Source organism: Schistocerca nitens, chromosome 5 (assembly GCF_023898315.1).
Source record: "Schistocerca nitens isolate TAMUIC-IGC-003100 chromosome 5, iqSchNite1.1, whole genome shotgun sequence".
Lineage (NCBI taxonomy): Eukaryota > Metazoa > Arthropoda > Insecta > Orthoptera > Acrididae > Schistocerca > Schistocerca nitens.
This window is the reverse complement of record NC_064618.1, coordinates 247,264,797-247,285,252: the sequence shown is the minus strand read 5'-3', so window position 1 is coordinate 247,285,252 and position 20,456 is coordinate 247,264,797. Positions and strand designations below refer to the sequence as shown.

Sequence of the window (20,456 nt, the reverse complement as noted above, 5' to 3'; positions counted from 1 at the left end):
GACATACTGACTTGCTCCAGTGTTGTGTGATGGTTATGCACTAACAATGCGGAGTGGAGACTAAACTTAAATAATCAATATGCCCACTGTAGTGGCAATATGTAAGAAAACCGAATTAAGGAGGGCCCAGAAAAAAGGAAAAAATTAAATACTGTAAATAATATTATCACAAAGGAGAATTTTGTAAAATCAATATAAAAAGGGTAAAAGTTAAAAGGTAAGAAAGAAACAACCGACATATAGGAGAACTAAAAAAATTAAAAGACAAAATCAAAACTTATTAACTCTGGCCAAACAATAAAGGGTGTTGACCCCCTCCAGACCAAGGACCCAATATGGAAATCATGTCTGCTCTGAGCAGCAGATAAACAAATCCTAAACAACCAGAAAAGTGGACGACTACTGTATACTGTCGTCCAGTAAAGTCCGGGCAACACGCGTATACAGTAGAGGGGCAGCTGCAGTGTACCTAAACTGGGATACCTGAAAGACAAATTTTTTTAATTTTTTTGTCTCTTTCTTTCTCATGATTTATAGGAAGATAAACCTAACAAGATTATACTACATGTGGTATAGAATCCATGTTAACTCAGTAATTTCAATTCTCTTCACATTCATTTGTTAACAGTTTTCTTTTATTAATCACTTATCTTGTTTTGGATGCCTCCATGGTAGGATGTTTATGGAGACATTCAATCATATGTGTGATGAAAGAAAGAGCAAAGTTTTATCAAAAGTATTCAATACAGTGTTTGCTACAAGTTCTGAGCTGGGTTTTATGTAGCAGGAAGAAAAATCTATGTCTATTGAGATTCATTCTGCAAAAATTTTATATCACGAAGACGATGCCTTTTTGACGTGACATGGTCAGAAGAAATTTATCTCTCTAGTAAGAGTGAGGCTGCACAAGAAGATTCTGGAGCTGCTGCTATTAACAAGAAAAGAGGTAAAGCGGTTGATTCTATGGACATTACCTTACAAGACATTAATGAGAATTGGTATGTTACAGGTGAAGGTAACAACAGCAGCTGTTCGGACCGCCCCCTCCCCACATATCTTCAAAGACTTACCATTATTTATACAAAAATTTAAAAAATAACTAACTCACATTGCCCCTACCTCAGTTTCTATAACAGTACCTTCTAGTTCATGTCCCTTATATGAACCCTCTATGTATTACTTCCATCTTGCAGTTTTCCTTTCTTTGCTTAGCACTGGCTTGTCATCTGAGCTCTCGATATTCATAGAGCTAATTCTATTTTCTCCACAGGTCTCTTTAATCTCTGTATACGCATTATCTATCCCCCCCCCCCCCCCCCCTGCAGATAAACATGCTTTTATAGCCTTGCATTTGTACTCTAGCTATTCCTGCTTAGCCATTTTGCACTTTCTGCCAATCTTATCTTTTCGAAATATATATTCCCTGTACCTTGCTTTATTTTCACATTTTCTCCTTTCAAAAATTAAATTCAGTACCTGTTGTGTCATCCCAAGATTTTACTAGGTCTTATCTTTTTACCTATTAGATCATTGTTGCCTTCACTATTTTATCTCACAAAGCTACCTGAGCCTTGTGTGGCTTGCGTTTATGCCATTCATAGTTTGGCATCTTGTAATAGCGATACTGTCATCTCGTTTGCTTAGTGTGTTCACTGATGCCACTACGTTTGCTCGCCTTGTCTGACCATGAGTGGCAGTGGCAGCAGCAGCAGCAGCAGCAGCAGCACTTATCGATAGCACGTACTGTGCTACCATCTTTGGAGCGGCCTCTAGTATTTCCGTGTCATCGCGTGTCCAGGGAGTGGAGTTGGGACGAAGCAGCAGTGAGGGCCAGACAGCCAGTACTCGCCCGACCACTGGCGACACACATGCACTGTCCGACGGAAGGATGTGGTCGCTAGAGTGCACGACCACGTCAAGGACACGATTCAGCATGTTTTAGTTGAATGGACCGTGATATTAGAGTAGTGTAACTTTTACCTGTGTGTGTGTCTGTGGGAGGGGAGGGGGGGGGGGTGCGCGTACGTGTGCTCGTTGAAGTGCCCTCATGGCAATAAGTTGTCAGTCGACGATTTATACTGGGATCTTTTCCATGCCTGGCTCGAGTGGGGACAACCGTTGGTTGTTCGTTTGGTCGGTCGGCGCAGCAGACAACGTGCATTTGGTTTCCCAACAGCTCCTGGCTTCTCTGTGTTTGTGCCAACTTCTGATTCGTCCAGTGATTTAAATGCTGCCTGCGTTCGGCTTCACATAGGAACAGCGAGGACATCCGCAGCGCATGGGCAGGGCTAGACCGCTGGCGGCGTGTAGGCATTGTCAGATCAAGGGGCTGTAGCCAATGACCGAACTCAGGACGTTTGAAGTTGAGTGAACCTTATCCAGTAGTGAAACCTCCACAGTTTGAGATCTCGCTGCTATTTGCAAGTTGCTGCTCCCAGGGTCGGTGAGACTAACAACAACAAGTGGAGTCTGTCAGGTTGGTGGAAGCTATTAGCCACCTTCTACTCCTTTATGTTCGTTTGGATTTAGTTTTATTCTTATTAGTAAAGTGCAACCAGCGGTACTTTCTGCCTTGTGACCGCTAATGCCCCAGTTACCTGCCCTGGAGGTTAGTGTACTTTTCCGGCAGTGTACCTTTCCTCGTCGTGTTGATGCTGTCCGACACGGCGTGTAGTTTGACAGCATCTTGAATTGTACTGTGCATATGTTTTTGGGAGGTCTACCTTGGTTCTAGCATTTCCTTCGGCCTTGGGTGTGTTTCTGTAGATGGGGTGCTGTCCGTCTCTTCGCCCTTACCTAAAAATATTCCATTGTTGTACCGGTGATCGAATGTTAGGTGGATTGGTTAGTCGGTCGGTCGGCACTTAAGCTACCCCTAGTGTGAGTTGCCATCCTGTTACGCGAGTACAACTCTTGGCTGCCTGTCTCACCGCTTACACAGCTGTAGTCACCTTCCTCAGGTCAATCCAGGGAGCACTGTCTATGGATCGCTCCATCCTATGTGGACAAGTTGTCATAATTGTTTAAAATTTACTCTAATGTTTTAACATGTTATTGCTTTCCCCACTTGTAATTACGGCCTTCGGCTGTTAATTGTTTGTAACACTGCTTGTGGCCTTCAGCCGACAAATTATTTTCAATTTTCTCTTAATAAGGCCTGCAGCCGTCACAATAGCCTGTTACGGTTCGTTAAGATTGTTTTAAAAAAGGTTTTAGTATTTTAACTTGCAACTGCCTTCCTCACTTGTAATTCAGGCCTTCAGCTGTTGTCTATTCTGAAATAGCTGCTGGCCTTGAGTCGTTAATTGTTTGTAACATTGCTTGTGGCTTTCAGCCGCCAAATAGTTTCAGTTCTGTCTCGATAAGGCCTTCAGCCGTCACTATAACTTGTTACAGTTATTAAGATTGTTAGTGAAGATTAATCTCTGCTCTGTCTAAAATTCTACTAGGCAGCTTACTCTTTCTTTCCTTTCCCCCAGTGCATAGCCCCCTATTACAGTGAAAACACTATTTTATGTTTTCATGTTAAAAAATGCATAATTGAGGAAAATGCAGAATTGAGGAAATACAGGCAAAAATATATGTAATTGGCATATTACGACCAAAAACTGCAGTCCTTTACAATACACTGTATATACAATAATCTATGGTAACGAATTTCATCAATTCTTAAAAAATCAGAGATTTGCAACAGCAAGTAAAAACTTGTCAAAAAATTGAAATTGATATCTGGTTACAAGGTAATCAAGTTGTCTTCTGACATGCTATGACCACAAATTATACATCAAAACACACATTTTGAGATATCTTTCCTTTGCACTCACCCAGAAAAAAAGCAAAAACTGATGAACACAGTGAATTAAACGATGTGAAGTGCATTGACAGGTGTCAGAATCTAACATGTAGGAACGTGTGTTTTCCTTCTGTAGCTTACAAAGTTTTATTTTAGGCTTGATGAGAGAAATAGAGACTTGAAAAAGGAGTTTACTTCCCCAGTTGATGTTACAAGCTTATTAGAAGTAAGCTCTGTGAATTTCTGTACACTGCATAAAGTGTAAATTTAAAAGAAAGCTCAGGCACTACAATTTCCTTTCAAGCCTTCTATCACTGCCACCAATCTTTATGATCTACAGTGTGTGGTGCAAAGTATATACATGAGTATGTATGTAGTTGTTGCAACTGTATCTCAGTTATATCTGAACACAAAAGTCTTTACAATGTGCTATCACAAAACCCTTGTTCTATTTCCGTGTGAAGTCCCTGCCAAGGCACATGATCTGCAGAAGAAGTATATTTTCAGCATTTCACGTAACTTCCTGCACTCCTGTTGTTGAAGGGCCACTCCCCTCTACACACATCCAGGAGGAGAGCTCATTTCACATGTCTTAGTATAGTGTGGTGGCTGCACTGGCTGCTGGATGATATAATGAGTCACCAGCCAATAAGAACTCACTGGCTGAAAATGACCAGTGTTTTCTTGGTTCTGACCACACATATTCTTCGAGACTCAGTTTTGAATTTAAAAGATTGGTGACTGATATTGTTACTGCATACAGTACAGTGGAAATACACGCAAAAAGACATGACTGAATTATAAGTGGCACAAGGAAAGGTGGCAGCTGGGCCCTTTCATCATGTATTGACACGGTCCGGAACACTTTCTGTTGACTGTCCTGTTTTTCCATTGCTGCCACAACCTAACAGTATCATAACTGCATGGTAAAGCTAAATGTTGCAAGCTGTGTTGGCAATGCCAATTGTGGATTACATCAGCATTTCCTTTCTCATGTCTTCCCTCTCCGCAAAGGCCTAAAATATTCTCTTAACTCCACCACCAACTGCGGTGCGAGCTCTTTATCTTTTGCGCCACTTGTAACTTGTTCAATCACACCAAATATCAATAGGAAGAAAATGGGATGAAGTCAAGCGAGACACCAAGTAAGAACGGAGAATCGAGATAAACATTACCAGGAAGAAACATAAAATCATGGAATTTGTGACACTAATCTTTTGGATTTTTCAAAGGGGCTATGAATTTATGACAGAGTTGCAAAAACATTAAAATCAGAGAACATAAAATTGAAGTTCCACTGTATTTTCCTTCTCTTTGTTTTCCTACAGTCGAATTCTAGTCCCCCACAGCAATTAAATTTTCCTCTCCCTTAACTATCTGACTAATTTTTTCAAACAATGGAAAATCCAGGATTGAATGTAACAACATTATGAAAAGGAAAGTTGTTACTCGCCATATAGCAGAGATGCTAAGCCAGGGATAGGCGCAACAAAAAGACTCACAATTAAAGCTTTCAGCCATGAAGTCCTTCCTCAACAATAGACGACAGACACAGGCACACGAAATCGCAACTCTCACACATGACTGCAGTCTCAGGCAACTGAAACCACACTCGCATTAATTTTTTTTTTTACCTTGTCATACATCCTTTCAATCTTTTCATCATATGGCGACCTAGTTGGCATGTAAATTTGTATTACTGGGGTGGTGTTGGCTTAATGTCTATCTTGGCTATGATAATGTGTTCACTATGCTGTTCACAGCAACTCACATGTATTAATATTTTCTCCTTTATTATTAGACACACTTCCGCATTACCCCTATTTGATTTTGTGTTCATACCCCTGCACTGATCTGGCTGGAAGTCCTGTTCTTCCTGCCACAGCACTTCACTGACTCCTACTATACCTAGCTTCAAACTACCCATTTACCTTTCTAAATTCTCTAACCCCCCCTACCTGACTAAAAGGTCCACCATTCCACAACTCAACATGCAGAATGCCAGTTTTGTTTTTCATGAAGATAATATCCTCCTGAGTAGCCGCCGTCCAGAAATCTGAATGGGGGAGTACTGTATTTTACCTCCAGAATATTTTACTCAAGAGATGCCACCATCACTGGCAATCATAGTCCAACTGGGATGAGACCAGGGTCTGGTAAATATGGAGGAGAGTAGTATGATCCACAGACTGAAAGGTGGGAAAGGAAGCAGTGTCAAGATCTCGCATGCAGCTAGTCTTTAGTTGACTAATATGAGGCAGCCATGTCAGCTTTTTTATCAAAGAGCTGCCCTAAAAGTAGGGAATGTGCATCAGCATCCAAGTTCTGGACCAACATGGACAGTGTTATGACAACAGAGATGTGTTACTGGAAGTTGTGGCAAAGGGTCATAGCCCTTTGGATAGTGACCTGGCACTGGTGGTCAGTCAGGTCTGCCCAGTGGCAGCTACACTAAATACAAAAGTTGTCACAGTACAGTACGAGGATGAACACTGGTCCAACGAAGGTAAGTTGCCAGTGATGGCAACGAAGAAAGTACCATATTTACCCAATTATAAAACAAGGTATGTTCCCAAATTTATCATTCAAAAAATACAGTCATCTTATATTCACAGATTATCTACTGTTACTCAGGTTAGCATTTTTACATTGTTTAACAGAGTACATAGAAGTTGTCTTACATTTACAGATGAAGCTTCGGTTATCGAGGTCACATGCAGGTATGTTTTGAAGAACTTGGAAGGGCAGGGCTGCAGATGATACTTGCTTTTGAACTGGCTCAAGATTTACCGATACCATAAGGGCTCGACACAGTACCGACTTTGCTAGAAACCACGTGACATTTAACCCACACGGTGCTAGTGCAAGGAATGGGCAAGAAACTATGAACTAGGCACTGGAACAATCTATTGCTCTGCTTAAAATTTGACAGTTTGGTGGAAAACAGGAGGAAATAGCACTAAAGTCTATTGTCTTACAAACTCCTGTTGTATCTGAATAGGTTTGCAACAAAAGTTCTCATACATATATGACTACTGTGTACAAACATAAATGTTGCTCCTTAAGTCGAAACATTCAAAAGCAGAAATGTCGGTGTGTGTGTGTGGGGGGGGGGGGGCGGGGGAGATAACAAAAGGGGTTTGTTGACAACTGCACATGCACGCACACGCACACCAACACCCACACCCGCACGCGCACCCACTCGCTCACACACACACACATTCAGAAGAAACAGCCAAATATTTGTGGCCATGAAGATACAAACTTCACAGCTATGCAATTATCATGGCAATGATTAAAAATAGTGGTACCACAGACAACACTGTTAGTAAGTGAACCCCCCCCCCCCCCCCACACACACACACACACAAACACACAGCCCCAAAAAATTAATTTAAACAATTTCTTTTCATTTACTTTATTTCTCCTCGTATTATCAAAATGTCAACAATTAATAAATAGCACAAATTTGGAATAAATGTAACATTAATTTTTTAGACAGATGCTTTATGTCAATAAAACAGCTTTTAATTTTGGTTCGCCAAAATGTGTCAAAAATAAATGTTGCCCAAGAAGACTACTGAAAAACAAAAGGGGTGGGGGGGGGTCGTCTTGATACTCTTGTGAATATGGTAAAACCCGGCACGGAGCCATTAGGGATGCTGTTCTCTTGGACCTGCGGGGTTTTAAATGATGTATCAACTGTAACCCAAAACAACTGGTAGTATAAAAACTGGAGACAAAAATCAGTATGGAGCCTCAGAAGCACCAATTATGGATGACAAGCAAAACGTGATGATGCCAAGTGGCGTCTTATTCCTTACACAGGTCAAAAAAAGGCTGCAATTAGGTGCTGGCGTTATGAAAAAGTCTTTCAGACAGCTGTTTACAACCCAACCAGATGGTTAGTTGAGGGCTGTCCCTCCCAGAAACCACATTGGTAGAGGGACAAAAGGTCCCACAATTCTAGAACCAAGCACATTTTCTGGGCTACTATCCCTTCAAGTAGTTTGCAGACCACTTTAGTGAAGCTAACTGGTCAGCAGCTGTAGATGGATGTTGGACTTTTGCCCGGTTTAAGGAATGGGACGATACTGGCTCGTCATTGCAAAGGGAAAACACCTAGTCAAATACAGATGAAAACTCTGGGGAGACTTGACTCCTTGAGGAACATTTACATGTTGGATCACCTGATTATGAACTGAATCAGGGACAGGGGCAGGGACTGTATCACGTGGCAAGGTTATAGAGCCTGTAGAAGGCCCAGTCCATGAAAGGTTCATTATGTGTTAGTAAGACTAGGGAAGGAGGTTAGGGATACGGAAATGTCTTCAACTTGCCGTTTACGAAACTGAAAGGTAGCTGTGTGAGAACACGATGCCGGCACAGTCACAAAGCAGTTCACAAAGAGCCAATGCGTCAGTAAAAAAAATATCACCATGAAAGAAAAGAACCAGAATTATTGATCTTCGGACTACAGAGCTTGGCCAACATCTGCAATGAAGAGAAATATATTCTCAAGGAGGATAAGTAGCACTCCCAGCATTCCATCTTACTGTGTTTAATTGGACAGTGAGCCACAGTGTGAAACCACTTAAAACTGAGGAGTGTGTTCAGTGAAGAAGATGTCACTTGAGATGCCTCTTCTATGATCCTGAATAGCTGTTGCAGTATCTTTGGTCCCCCACGGCACCAGCCAGCAACGGAGGGGTCCTGAAGAAAAGGGCAGTTCCAGCATTGAGGGTGATCGCGTTGGAGACATTTCCCACATCCTCATCAATGCAATGTGACAGGGGGTGAAGGTCACAGTAGCAGAATATTGTAAAATGATCTTTCACAAAATCTAAAGAAATTCTGGTATTATGTAAAGGCTGTTAGTGGCACCAAAGTTAGTGTTCACTAACTCACGAATGAGACAGGAATTGAAATAGAGGTTAGCAAAGCAAAAGTTGAAATGCTTAACTCTGTTTTCAAATGTTCGATTAAAAGGAAAAATGAGGAGAATTGCCTCAATTTAATCCTCATACCACTCAAAAGATAAGTGAAATAGTTGTTAGTGCAGTGATGTTGACAAACAGTTGAAACTGAACAAAGCTCCTGGGCCCAATGGAAACACTGTCAGATTCTGTACTGAATCTGCAGCTGAGTTAGCCCCTCTTTTAACAATAATCTGCTGCAGATCCCTCAAACGGGAAAACATGTCCAGTGCTTGGAGAAACACATACGTCATACTCGTTAACAAGAATGGTAGTAGACGAGATCCACAAAACTATCTTCCCATTCCTTAACATTTATTTGTCGTAGAATCTTAGAATATATCCTAAGCTCAAGTAAAAGAGGTATCTCAAACAGAATAACCAGTTTCATGCCAACAAGCATGAATTTTGAAAGCATTGATCGTGTGCAACTCAACTCGCACCTTTCTTACATGGCACACTGAAAGCCATGGATCAAGGCAGTCAGGTTAGAAGCACTATTCCTCAACTTCCGACAAGAATTTGACTCAACACCACATCTATGCTAATTGTCGAAAGTACACTCATTTGAGATATTAGGGGAAATTTGTGACTGGACTGAGGATTGTTTTGGCAAGGAAGGAGTAGCATGCTATTTTTGATGGAGAGCCATTGTTCACTTCAGGTATTCACCAGGGAAGTGTGTTGGGACCCTTGTTGTTCATGTTGTATATTAATGAAATCTCAGACAATATACATAGTAACCTCAGGTTTTTAGCACACGATGCAGTTATCTACAGAGAATTACTGCCTGAAAGAAGCTGATAAATATTCAGTCAGAGCTTGATAAGATTTCAAAGTGCTGCAAACATTGGCAACTTATTTTAAATGTTCAGAAATGTAAAACAGTGCACTTCACAAAATGAAAAAAACGTTGTCTCCTATGACTATAATATCAGTGAGTTACAGCTGGAATTGGTCAACTCTTAAAAATGCCTGTGTGTAACACTTTGTAGGGATACCAAATAGAATGATCACATATACTCAGTCGTGGGTAATACAGGTGGTGGACTTTGGTTTATTGGTAGAGAACTTGGAAAATACAATCAGTCTATAAAGGATACTGCTTACATATCACTCATGTGATCCATCTAGAATAATGTCCAAATGTGTGGGGCCAGTACCAAATAAAACTGACAGGGGATAATTGAACATATACAGTGAAGGGCAGCATAAACATTCACATGTTTGTTTGACCCATTTTAGAGGGTCATACAGATGCTGAAGACATGGCTAACAAAATGCTTTTACCTGTGTGCTTCTACCAACAACGAGAGGAACTGACCATTATGAGTCCTGCCTTTCCAGTCTACCAGACGACTGTGCTCAGTAAATCAGATGACAACATTGACTGGTTGTCATTTGTTGATTGAAGAACATGCTGATACCAGAAGTATTGTGGAACATAGCTTGTGCTTTTGAGCTTCAGCAATTTTTAGCACATTGTTCAGGGTTGGAACAGATGACCTTAAAGCCTTCACGATAACTTCACTATCAAGAGCTATATATACCTATAACATCATTGATTAACAATTTTGCATACTAAGAGCTACACTGTTTACAAGAAAAATCACATTTGTGTGTTAAGCCTAACAGCAATCCAACATTTGCTTACATTGTTTAATACACTGATTAGATTTGAGCCTAACTGCAATAGTCCTATTATCAATGGTGCCTATCGAAGACTTTATGGAGCACCACCAGACAAGTGTGGGGCTGCATTATTTACTGAAACTGTTCCATGCTGATGCTCAGGCTGGGCAGGGAATCTGAATTGCTAAATGTTACTAAAATATTGTTCTTAGCATGGCTATTTAACTGTCAAGATATGTGCTGCAAAGCTAAGAGTAAAAAGACCTCTTCTAAGTTAACCAGTCTAGCATATGAAAGTGAACATTGTCTAGCTGCAACTGTTCTGCTTAAGTAATCTGAAGCAACTCAACCAGTTCCTGTGCTCTCTAGCATAACAGATGTTATGATAAATTTACATATTTATGCACTTTTGTTACTGAGTTGTTACTGCTTTGTGGCCATATCTCCACAACTTTGCACTTTTTGCCTTCACTAACTTGGTAAATTTTATTCAATTTAACGTCTTATGATCTGCTCAGACATTGTTATCAAACTTAGGTGCACCCATTCATGCTTTAGTGAATGGTAGAAACACAGCTGATATGTATGATAAAATGTCAAAAGCTCAGTCAGCTGCAATTTTATCTCCAATTTATTAGCTACCAGTTTCAGCATTACAATACGCCATCATCAGGCCCTCTAAAGGGTGTTACAAAAAGGTACGGCGAACTTTCTGGAAACATTCCTCACATACAAATAAAGAAAAGATGTTATGTGGACATGTGTCCGGAAATGCTTAATTTCCATGTTACAGCTCATTTTAGTTTCGCCCACCTACGCTCAATGGAGCACGTTATCATGATTTCATACGGGATGCTCTACCTGTGCTGCTAGAACATGTGCCTTTACAAGTACAACACAACATGTGGTTCATGCGCGATGGAGGTCCTGCACATTTCAGTCGAAGTGTTCGTACGCTTCTCAACAACAGATTCGGTGACCGATGGATTGGTAGAGGCAAACCAATTCCATGGCCTCTGCGTTCTCCTGACCTGAACCCTCTTGACTTTCATTTATGGGGGCATTTGAAAGCTCTTGTCTACGCAACCCCGGTACCAAATGTAGAGACTCTTCGTGCTCGTATTGTGGACGGCTGGGATACAATACACCATTCTCCAGGGCTGCATCAGTGCATCAGGGATTCCATGCGATGGAGGGTGGATGCATGTATCCTCACTAACGGAGGACATTTTGAACATTTCCTGTAACAAAGTGTTTGAAGTCACGCTGGTACGTTCTGTTGCTGTGTGTTTCCATTCCATGATTAATGTGATTTGAAGAGAAGTAATAAAATGAGCTCTAACATGGAAAGTAAGCGTTTCCGGACACATGTCCGCATAACATCTTTTCTTTATTTGTATGTGAGGAATGTTTCCTGAAAGTTTGGCTGTACCTTTTTGTAACACCCTGTATATCAGATAACGACTGAATTTCCTCGATGACAACCATATGCATGTTGTATGTGAAAATAATCACCCTTCTCGCCAGTTCTTGCTCAAAAGGAATTTGCACGCATCATCTCAAACACAACTGAAGTTGTGTCTGAGGTGTTGTCACGTGCAAATGCTGTGTGAGCAAGAGCTGGTGCTAAGTCCAGTGATTTTCATATATGACATACATATGTTATCTGGTACAGAGAGCCTGATGATGAAGTACTGTAACACTGAAATCAACTGACAATAAATTCGACATGAAATTACAGCTACTGGCATTCTTGACATTTCTGACAATTATATCAAAGTTTTTTTCCCCAGTGCACACTGCATTTTAAACTGGTTTGACAGTAATTCTATTGCTTAATTACTACTCAATTTTTTACCTCTGCAGCTAAACCAGCATCCTTTTCAGCAACAGTTCTTGTAGTAGGAGATTTCCACTTCTCATAAAAGCTTGGGTTATAACTGCCACTGCCACAAAATTCCATCAGTCTCCTATCTCTAGGGCTCAGCATACTAAAATCAATGGAATTCTTAAGAGTACTGTCTTCAATATTGAGGCTCAGCTTTTCATCTGCAGCAACTTCTAAATCGTGAAGTCCACCGATATATTTTCTTTTTTGATTGCTTTTGTATGGAATTCCATAGTCATCCTAGAATTTTGGCATATTGTAATCATGTATAATAAAGCAGAAATTACACTGATACAAATGCTAATGCTAGACAAGCACAATAAGTAATTTATGAATACTGTGTAATTGCATAATTGCATGTTTCAACAGAATTCTCTGATTGTATTTAATATCTGCAAAATAGATAACTGAAATTTAATAGGTAATTCTACTACCGCTAAATGCTTTAACAAATGAAAAACCAAAGATAATTTTTACAGGGTCCCATTATATTTATAATTTATAAAGCTTAAGTGTATATGATTGTACCCAAATAAAAACTAGTGTAGCAACGTTTTACATGCATTTATATAAATCTGACGTATGATATCATACAACATGAAGAGAGAGAGAGAGAGAGAGAGAGAGAGAGAGAGCACTAGCGCTAGCTTCTGTTACAAAGAATGTCATGTTGTACTCTACTATTTTTATTCAGTGGTCTGTCACTTAAAATCACAACAATATTAGAAATAATTTTTGTACATTCATATTCCTTTGAGCTACATTTTACCTTCAATAGATCTTCACGAATATCCACTGCTGGTGGTTCAGTCACCTGCACACACTGATCAACATATGTACGTCGAAGTTTATTCTGATCATTGGCAGCATCACATTCAACTTGGACAGATTTATCAGCAACAGAGGAAGAGAATTTTGGGGCTGCAGGCGCAATATAATTTTGCATACTGGATGGTTGGGAGCATTCTTTTCTAGCTGGGCGGATCTAAAGAAACAAAAAATTAGTAAAAGACGAGAAAAACTCAGTCAAACAGCTCTGCAAAGGATTCAAAATTTTAACTGTTACCGTGCACCACTCCGTACACATTAATATAATGCAGTACACTTACATGAGTGATTCTAGTGGACAGAAATTTTGTGTGTGTACATTTTTAAATCTTTATTGAAATGACTAATCATTTTTATTCAATTAATTGATTTAAATGTAATTTTCATCTCCATTCTTTTGCCATGTCATTTTAATCATACAATCAACCTCTTCATTTGCTGTCATTCCTCTTCCTATCATTCATTTTTCACTTGAAAAAAAAAAATATATATATATATATATAATGTGACTTACCAAACGATCATTCCTCTTCCTATCATTCATTTTTCACTTGAAAAAAAAAAAAATATAAAATGTGACTTACCAAACGAAAGCGCTGGCACGTCGATAGACACACAAACAAACACAAACATACACACAAAATTCTAGCTTTCGCAACCAACGGTTGCCTCGTCAGGAAAGAGGGAAGGAGAGGGAAAGACAAAAGGATTTGGGTTTTAAGGGAGAGGGTAAGGAGTCATTCCAATCCCGGGAGCGGAAAGACTTACCTTAGGGGGAAAAAGGACGGGTATACACTCGCGCGCACACACACATATCCATCCACACATATACAGACACAAGCAGACATATACAGAGGCAAAGTGCCCAAATCCTTTCGTCTTTCCCTCTCCTTCACTCTTTCCTGACGAGGCAACCGTTGGTTGCGAAAGCTAGAATTTTGTGTGTATGTTTGTGTGTCTATTGACGTGCCAGCGCTTTCATTTGGTAAGTCACATCATCTTTGTTTTTAGATATATTTTTCCCACGTGGAATGTTTCCATATCACGTGGAATGTTTCCTTCTATATATATATATAAAGATGATGTGACTTACCAAACGAAAGCGCTGGCACGTCGATAGACACACAAACAAACACAAACATACACACAAAATTCAAGCTTTCGCAATGAGGCAACAGTTTGTTGCGAAAGCTTGAATTTTGTGTGTATGTTTGTGTGTCTATCGACGTGCCAGCGCTTTCACATATACAGACACAAGCAGACATATCTTTAAATATGTCTGCTTGTGTCTGTATATGTGTGGATGGATATGTGTGTGTGTGCGCGAGTGTATACCCGTCCTTTTTTCCCCCTAAGGTAAGTCTTTCCGCTCCCGGGATTGGAATGACTCCTTACCCTCTCCCTTAAAACCCACATCCTTTCGTCTTTCCCTCTCCTTCCCTCTTTCCTGATGAGGCAACAGTTTGTTGCGAAAGCTTGAATTCTGTGTGTATGTTTGTGCTTCGTTTGTGTGTCTGTCGACCTGCCAGCACTTTCATTTGGTAAGTCACATCATCTTTGTTTTTAGATATATTTTTCCTACGTGGAACGTTTCCCTCTATTATCACGTGGAATGTTTCCTTATATATATATATATATATATATATATATATATATATATATATATATATATATATATATATATTCTCTTAACTGCAACTAAAATGTGGTCGGTGCACGAGTCCAAGAAGAGCCTTACAAGCTAAAGTGGTCAAGAATATAAAGTATGAAGACATACATTGTGGCGACTGTTGAAGAAAACTGAATCTGTGAGAAGTTCATACAGGCTACGTTATTAGACCTGGAAGCATAACACCACATTTGCAGTGCCTAAATGCAGAATATGGATCAAGTTCATAGCTGGGGAAAAAAAATATATATATATTAAACATCGCAAAAAAATTGTGTGTGCTACCACGAGTGAGAAAAGCAAAAATTTTTTAATAAAAATGGGTAATAAAGATCATTAGAAGAAAGTATTTAAGAAGACTTATCTATTTGTGGCACTGATCTTGGAACCCAAATAAATAACCAACTGAAGAAAGGAAGTGTGCATTTTAATACATGCACAAAAAACAATTGTTGTGAAGGAAATAGTTACTAATCACAAAAAAATCACAGCATTTCACCTGACAAAGAAGATTTTTTTTAAGACAACAAAATGAAAGATTGGCATTCGGTTACTTTGGCGGATGCGACGCGTTTGGAGTGGGTGACTGGCGACTACACAATGTTTTGTAGCATGAGAGGCAGCTATATAAACACATCTTGATGTCACCAAGTTACACCAGCACAGTGCAGTTGATATTACAACACTGCATGTTACACAGGAGAGAAGGGTGAGCTGTATTTACTCAAGAATTTTTTCTTTTTTTTAATTTTCTGCCTTACGTGACACTAAGTGCCAAATGAAAACTTGGTTGATTTTAAGTAGTGATTTCCAAATAACTGTTGAGTAAAATGAAAGTGTTGTGTATGAAATATTGTTTGGATTTTATGTCAGTATTAAACCCTCACCCTACAACCACGAGTGAGACCCTTCACAAGGAAGTTGTGCCATAAACAATTAGCGCGAGCTGCCTCGTGATATTTTGTGGGGATTATACCAAAACAAGATGACTGTGGCTTGTGGTACATCATTCAGGACATATGACAGCAACAAGAGTCAGACTCGAGGTACAACAGTTTTTGATATTCTGTTACTTCCTTCACAGGTAGGTAATCTCCTCTGTTGTGTTCATGCATGTCTGTTATAATTTCCTGAAAGAATGAAACAAGCCACATATATATCACAGAAAGGACATATGATATTGAAGATGGTAGTAATAAGTCTGTGATAATAGTGGACAGTGATTTAACAGCTCCTGCTAATAATGGCAGTGATGATAGCAAAACTGTCTTTCCAGTATGAAAGTGTGAAACAACACTAGCCACTGAAGACAACACCGATAATTAAGATAGTAACACTTACCCAAGCAATTCATTTAAAAAGAAGACAATAACAAGCCAAAATTCTGGGAGTATATGCAGACACAATCAGATTATATATATATATATATATATATATATATATATATATATATATATATATATATATATATGATTGTGTCTGTATATGTGTGGATATGTGTGTGTGTGTGTGTGCGCGAGTGTATACCTGTCCTTTTTTCCCCCTAAGGTAAGTCTTTCCGCTCCCGGGATTGGAATGACTCCTTACCCCCTCCCTTAAAACCCACATCCTTTCGTCTTTCCCTCTCCTTCCCCTCTTTCCTGATGACGCAACAGTTTGTTGCGAAAGCTTGAATTTTGTGTGTGTGTTTGTGTTTGTTTGTGTGTCTATCGACCTGCCAGCGCTTTCGTTCGGTAAGTCACATCATCTTTGTTTTTAGATATATTATATGAAAAAAATCTGACACTCTTCTACGTCCACGTAACCATTCTAATATTAGTGCTATTATGCCAGGAGTCTGCATATACTCCCAGAATTTTGGCTTGTTATTGTCTTCTTTTTAAATGAATTGCTTGGGTAAGTGTTACTATCTTAATTATCGGTGTTGTCTTCAGTGGCTAGTGTTGTTTCACACTTTCATACTGGAAAGACAGTTTTGCTATCATCACTGCCATTATTAGCAGGAGCTGTTAAATCACTGTCCACTATTATCACAGACTTATTACTACCATCTTCAATATCATATGTCCTTTCTGTGATATATATGTGGCTTGTTTCATTCAGAGAGAGAGAGAGAGAGAGAGAGAGAGAGAGAGAGAGAGATTATTTCGTCCCTTCTTTTTAACTGATGGGTTGGAATTTTCAAATAATTGAATATTATAATACATAAATTTAACTAAAGACGAGAGGATGTGGGTTTTAAGGGAGAGGGTAAGGAGTCATTCCAATCCCGGGAGCGGAAAGACTTACCTTAGGGGGAAAAAGGACGGGTATACACTCGCGCACACACACACATATCCATCCACACATATACAGACACAAGCAGACATATAATGTCTGACAATGTGTTTGGGATAACAGTGTCATGGAAGTCAATCAGAACACAGAAAAACAACAAGCAATAAAAATACAAGAAAGAAAATTGGTAAGATCCCTGTCAACTGAATGAAATGAAAATATACATTGCATTATGAGTAATAACGACCCAAGTAAAATTCAGATGTACTTGTCTGAAAGAGTCGTCTATAATATTAAGGAAAATTACGCCAGTGAAAAGGTTTTTGTAAATCACTAGGTTTTTACACTTTGCAAAGAAGGTTATAACTGACAAGAGGGACAGAATACTTGCAGTCACACCTGTGATAAATTGTTGTAATAAAAAATTCAAATAAGTGTATGTAATGGAAGAGAACATCGCAATCAATGAACTGTTGATGAAATTTAAGGGGCACATGTTTTATAAATAATTTAATACCTCGAAGAGTGTAAGATTTGCGATAAAATTTTATGAACTGTGCAGGTCAGTCTATGGCTATTGCTAGAATTTTAAAATATATTCAGGAAACAATAAAACAGGATCTTTATTACAATGTGTCTGAAACTGTTGTTATGGAGTCATCTAAGTCAATACTAAATAAAGAACACATTTTGTATATGGATAATTGGTATTCTTCACCAAAACTGTTTGTAACTTTAGTTGAAAATGGAACAAATGTTGTTGGAACAGTCTGTTTTAATGGAAAAACTACGCAGGGAGATTTTGTTAAAGAAAAATTAAAAAAGAGGATGCACATTGAGAAGCTGCAATCACATACTGCCATTGAGGTGGAAGGATAAGTTCATATTATTCCCAGGAGCACAAAACTGTAGAAATGGCTGTACAAAACAGAAGTCAACACAACACTACTTTCAAACAGAAACGTACTGTAGGAGAATGATTGGTATCGACAGCCCAGATCAGACACTAGCAGGTTTCCCAGTTGCAATACTTTAAAGAGTACCAAAAAATCATTTTTATATACTTAACATGTCAGTTTATAATTCATACAATCTGTACAACAAAAACAACGTGAAAAAGAACCAGGATTACACCAAGAAAAGACTTCAAATAGCAGCAGCATTATTACAAACTGTGTAGTCCAAAGTTTACAAAAGAAGAGGACCAATATCAACTAGAGATATAGCTATGAGATGTATGTAAATCCCACACCATTGCAAAATCACCTAACTTGATCTAGCAAAGTATATACAAAAAAGATAAATACAGTGAATTGATGTGGGAATGTAAAAACTGTTGAGATGCATTACTTACTTTTACCTCATTATTTCAAAAAACATCACATAGTTGAAGATTAATAACTGTCTACAAGTATTCTCAAAACATAAATTAATTTAAGCCGTACTATGTGATCAAAAGTATCCGGAAACACTAAAAAAACACACATTTTCATGTTAGGTGCGTTGTGCTGCCACCTACTACCAGGTACTCCATATCAGCGACTTCAGTAGTCATTAGACATCGTGAGAGAGCAGAATGGGGCACTCTGTCAAACTCACAGACTTCAAACGTGGTCTGGTGATTGGGCGTCACTTGTGTCTTACATCTGTACCCGACATTTCCACACTCCTAAACATCTCTAGGTCCACGGTGATAGTGAAGTGGAAACATGAAGGGACATAAACAGCCCCAAAGCGTACAGGCCGACCTCATCTGTTGACTGAATTCCAAACTGCATCAGAAGCCACTGCAAGTACTATGACAGTTAGACGGGAGGTGAGAAAACTTGGATTTCATGCGGCTGCTCATAAGCCACACATCGCAGTGGTAAATGCCAAACGATGCCTCGCTTGGTGTAAGGAGCGTAAACAATGGACAATTTAACAGTGGAAAAACGTTATGTGGAGTGACAAATCACAGTACACAATATGGCTATCTGATGGCAGGGTGTGGGTATGGCGAATGCTCAATGAACGTCATCTGCCAGCGTATGTAGTGAAAACAGTAAAATTCTGAGGTGGTGGTGTTATGGTGTGGAGGTGTTTTTCATAGAGGGGGCTTGCATTCCTTGTTGTTTTATGTGACACTATCGCAGCACAGGCCTACATTGTTTTAAGCATCTTATTGCTTCCCACTGTTGAAGAGCAATTTGGGGATGGCGATAGCATCTTTCAACACTATTGAGAACCTGTTCATAACGCACGGCCTGTGGTGGAGTGGTTACACGACAATAATATCCCTGTGAAGGACTGGCCTGCACAGAGTCCTGACCTGAATCCTATAGAACACCTTTGGGATGTTTCGGAACGCCAACTTTGGAATGTCAACTTTTTGCCAGGCCTCACCGGCCGACATCAATACCTCTCATCAGTGCAGCACTCCATGAAGAATGAGCTGCCATTCCCCAAGAAACCTTCCAGCACCTGATTGAATGTATGACTGCGAGAGTGGAAGCTGTCATCAAGGCTAAGAGTGGGCCAATACCATACTGAATTCCAGCATTACCAATGGAGGGCACCAGGAACTTTTAAGTCATTTTCAGCTATGTGTCCGGATACGTTTGATCACATAGTGTACATATTCATTTACAAATTGTTCCTGATACATTATCCACTTGCAAATAAATAATTTTTGTTCAATGATGAAACAATCATAATTGCTTCCCAGACAGCTTGAAATTATTGGCTGTGCTCAATTCAACGAACCATCTGCCAGGCACTTAATTGTGATTTACAGAGTAATCATGTGGATGTAGATGAAATACCCATGTCATGTGACATACATTATGCACAGGTCTAGTACACAGCTAAACTTGGAAGACCATTTGAAGTTTGGGAGACCATGATGGGGCAGCGATAGGGGGAGGGGGGGGGGGGCCTCTGCCACCAGGTCCCCACCCAACCGTAAAAGTGATGAATCCTGTCCATTATAGGAATGCAAACGAGGTGGCAAATATAATATTAGAAGGAAAACTTCAAAGGAGGACTGTCAGAGTTTTGGCTGATATATATGTACAAATTAGTCTTCTGTCTGTGTCTCATGGCAACAAGCGGGTGCTGAAGCCGCCACATTAGTGGTTACGGCGAGGAGGTGATAGTTCCAGCAGAAATGCATTTTGTGAAGTTCCAAATAGAAAGTAGCAGTTGCGGTTTGTTGAGAAAGCTTAGAAGAGACTTCGATGTCATTATAGGAAATCATTTCTGACATCATTATCAGGGTGTGATAGATTATAGAAAGCAAACTGCTTGACTCTGTGAGGTAACTCATTGTCTCAGGGGTGGCTGCACCTCACAGTTGTGAAAAATGGTTTATTTTGCAGGTTTCCACAGAACCACAAACTTGGATGTTAAAAA

At 39.6% G+C, this 20,456-nt stretch overlaps 1 protein-coding gene across 1 annotated transcript in view; it reads right to left on the bottom strand.

The window, feature by feature from the left end:
• The window catches only part of LOC126259815 (uncharacterized), a 163,455-nt gene that overhangs the window by 72,231 nt on the left and 70,768 nt on the right, over positions 1-20,456 (bottom strand). The window contains exons 3-4 of the mRNA XM_049956853.1: positions 13,059-13,274; positions 12,260-12,529 (exon numbers count right to left, since the gene is read on the bottom strand). Of these exons, the coding sequence (XP_049812810.1) occupies positions 12,260-12,529; positions 13,059-13,274 (486 nt within the window). The remainder of the gene's footprint in view (positions 1-12,259; positions 12,530-13,058; positions 13,275-20,456) is intronic.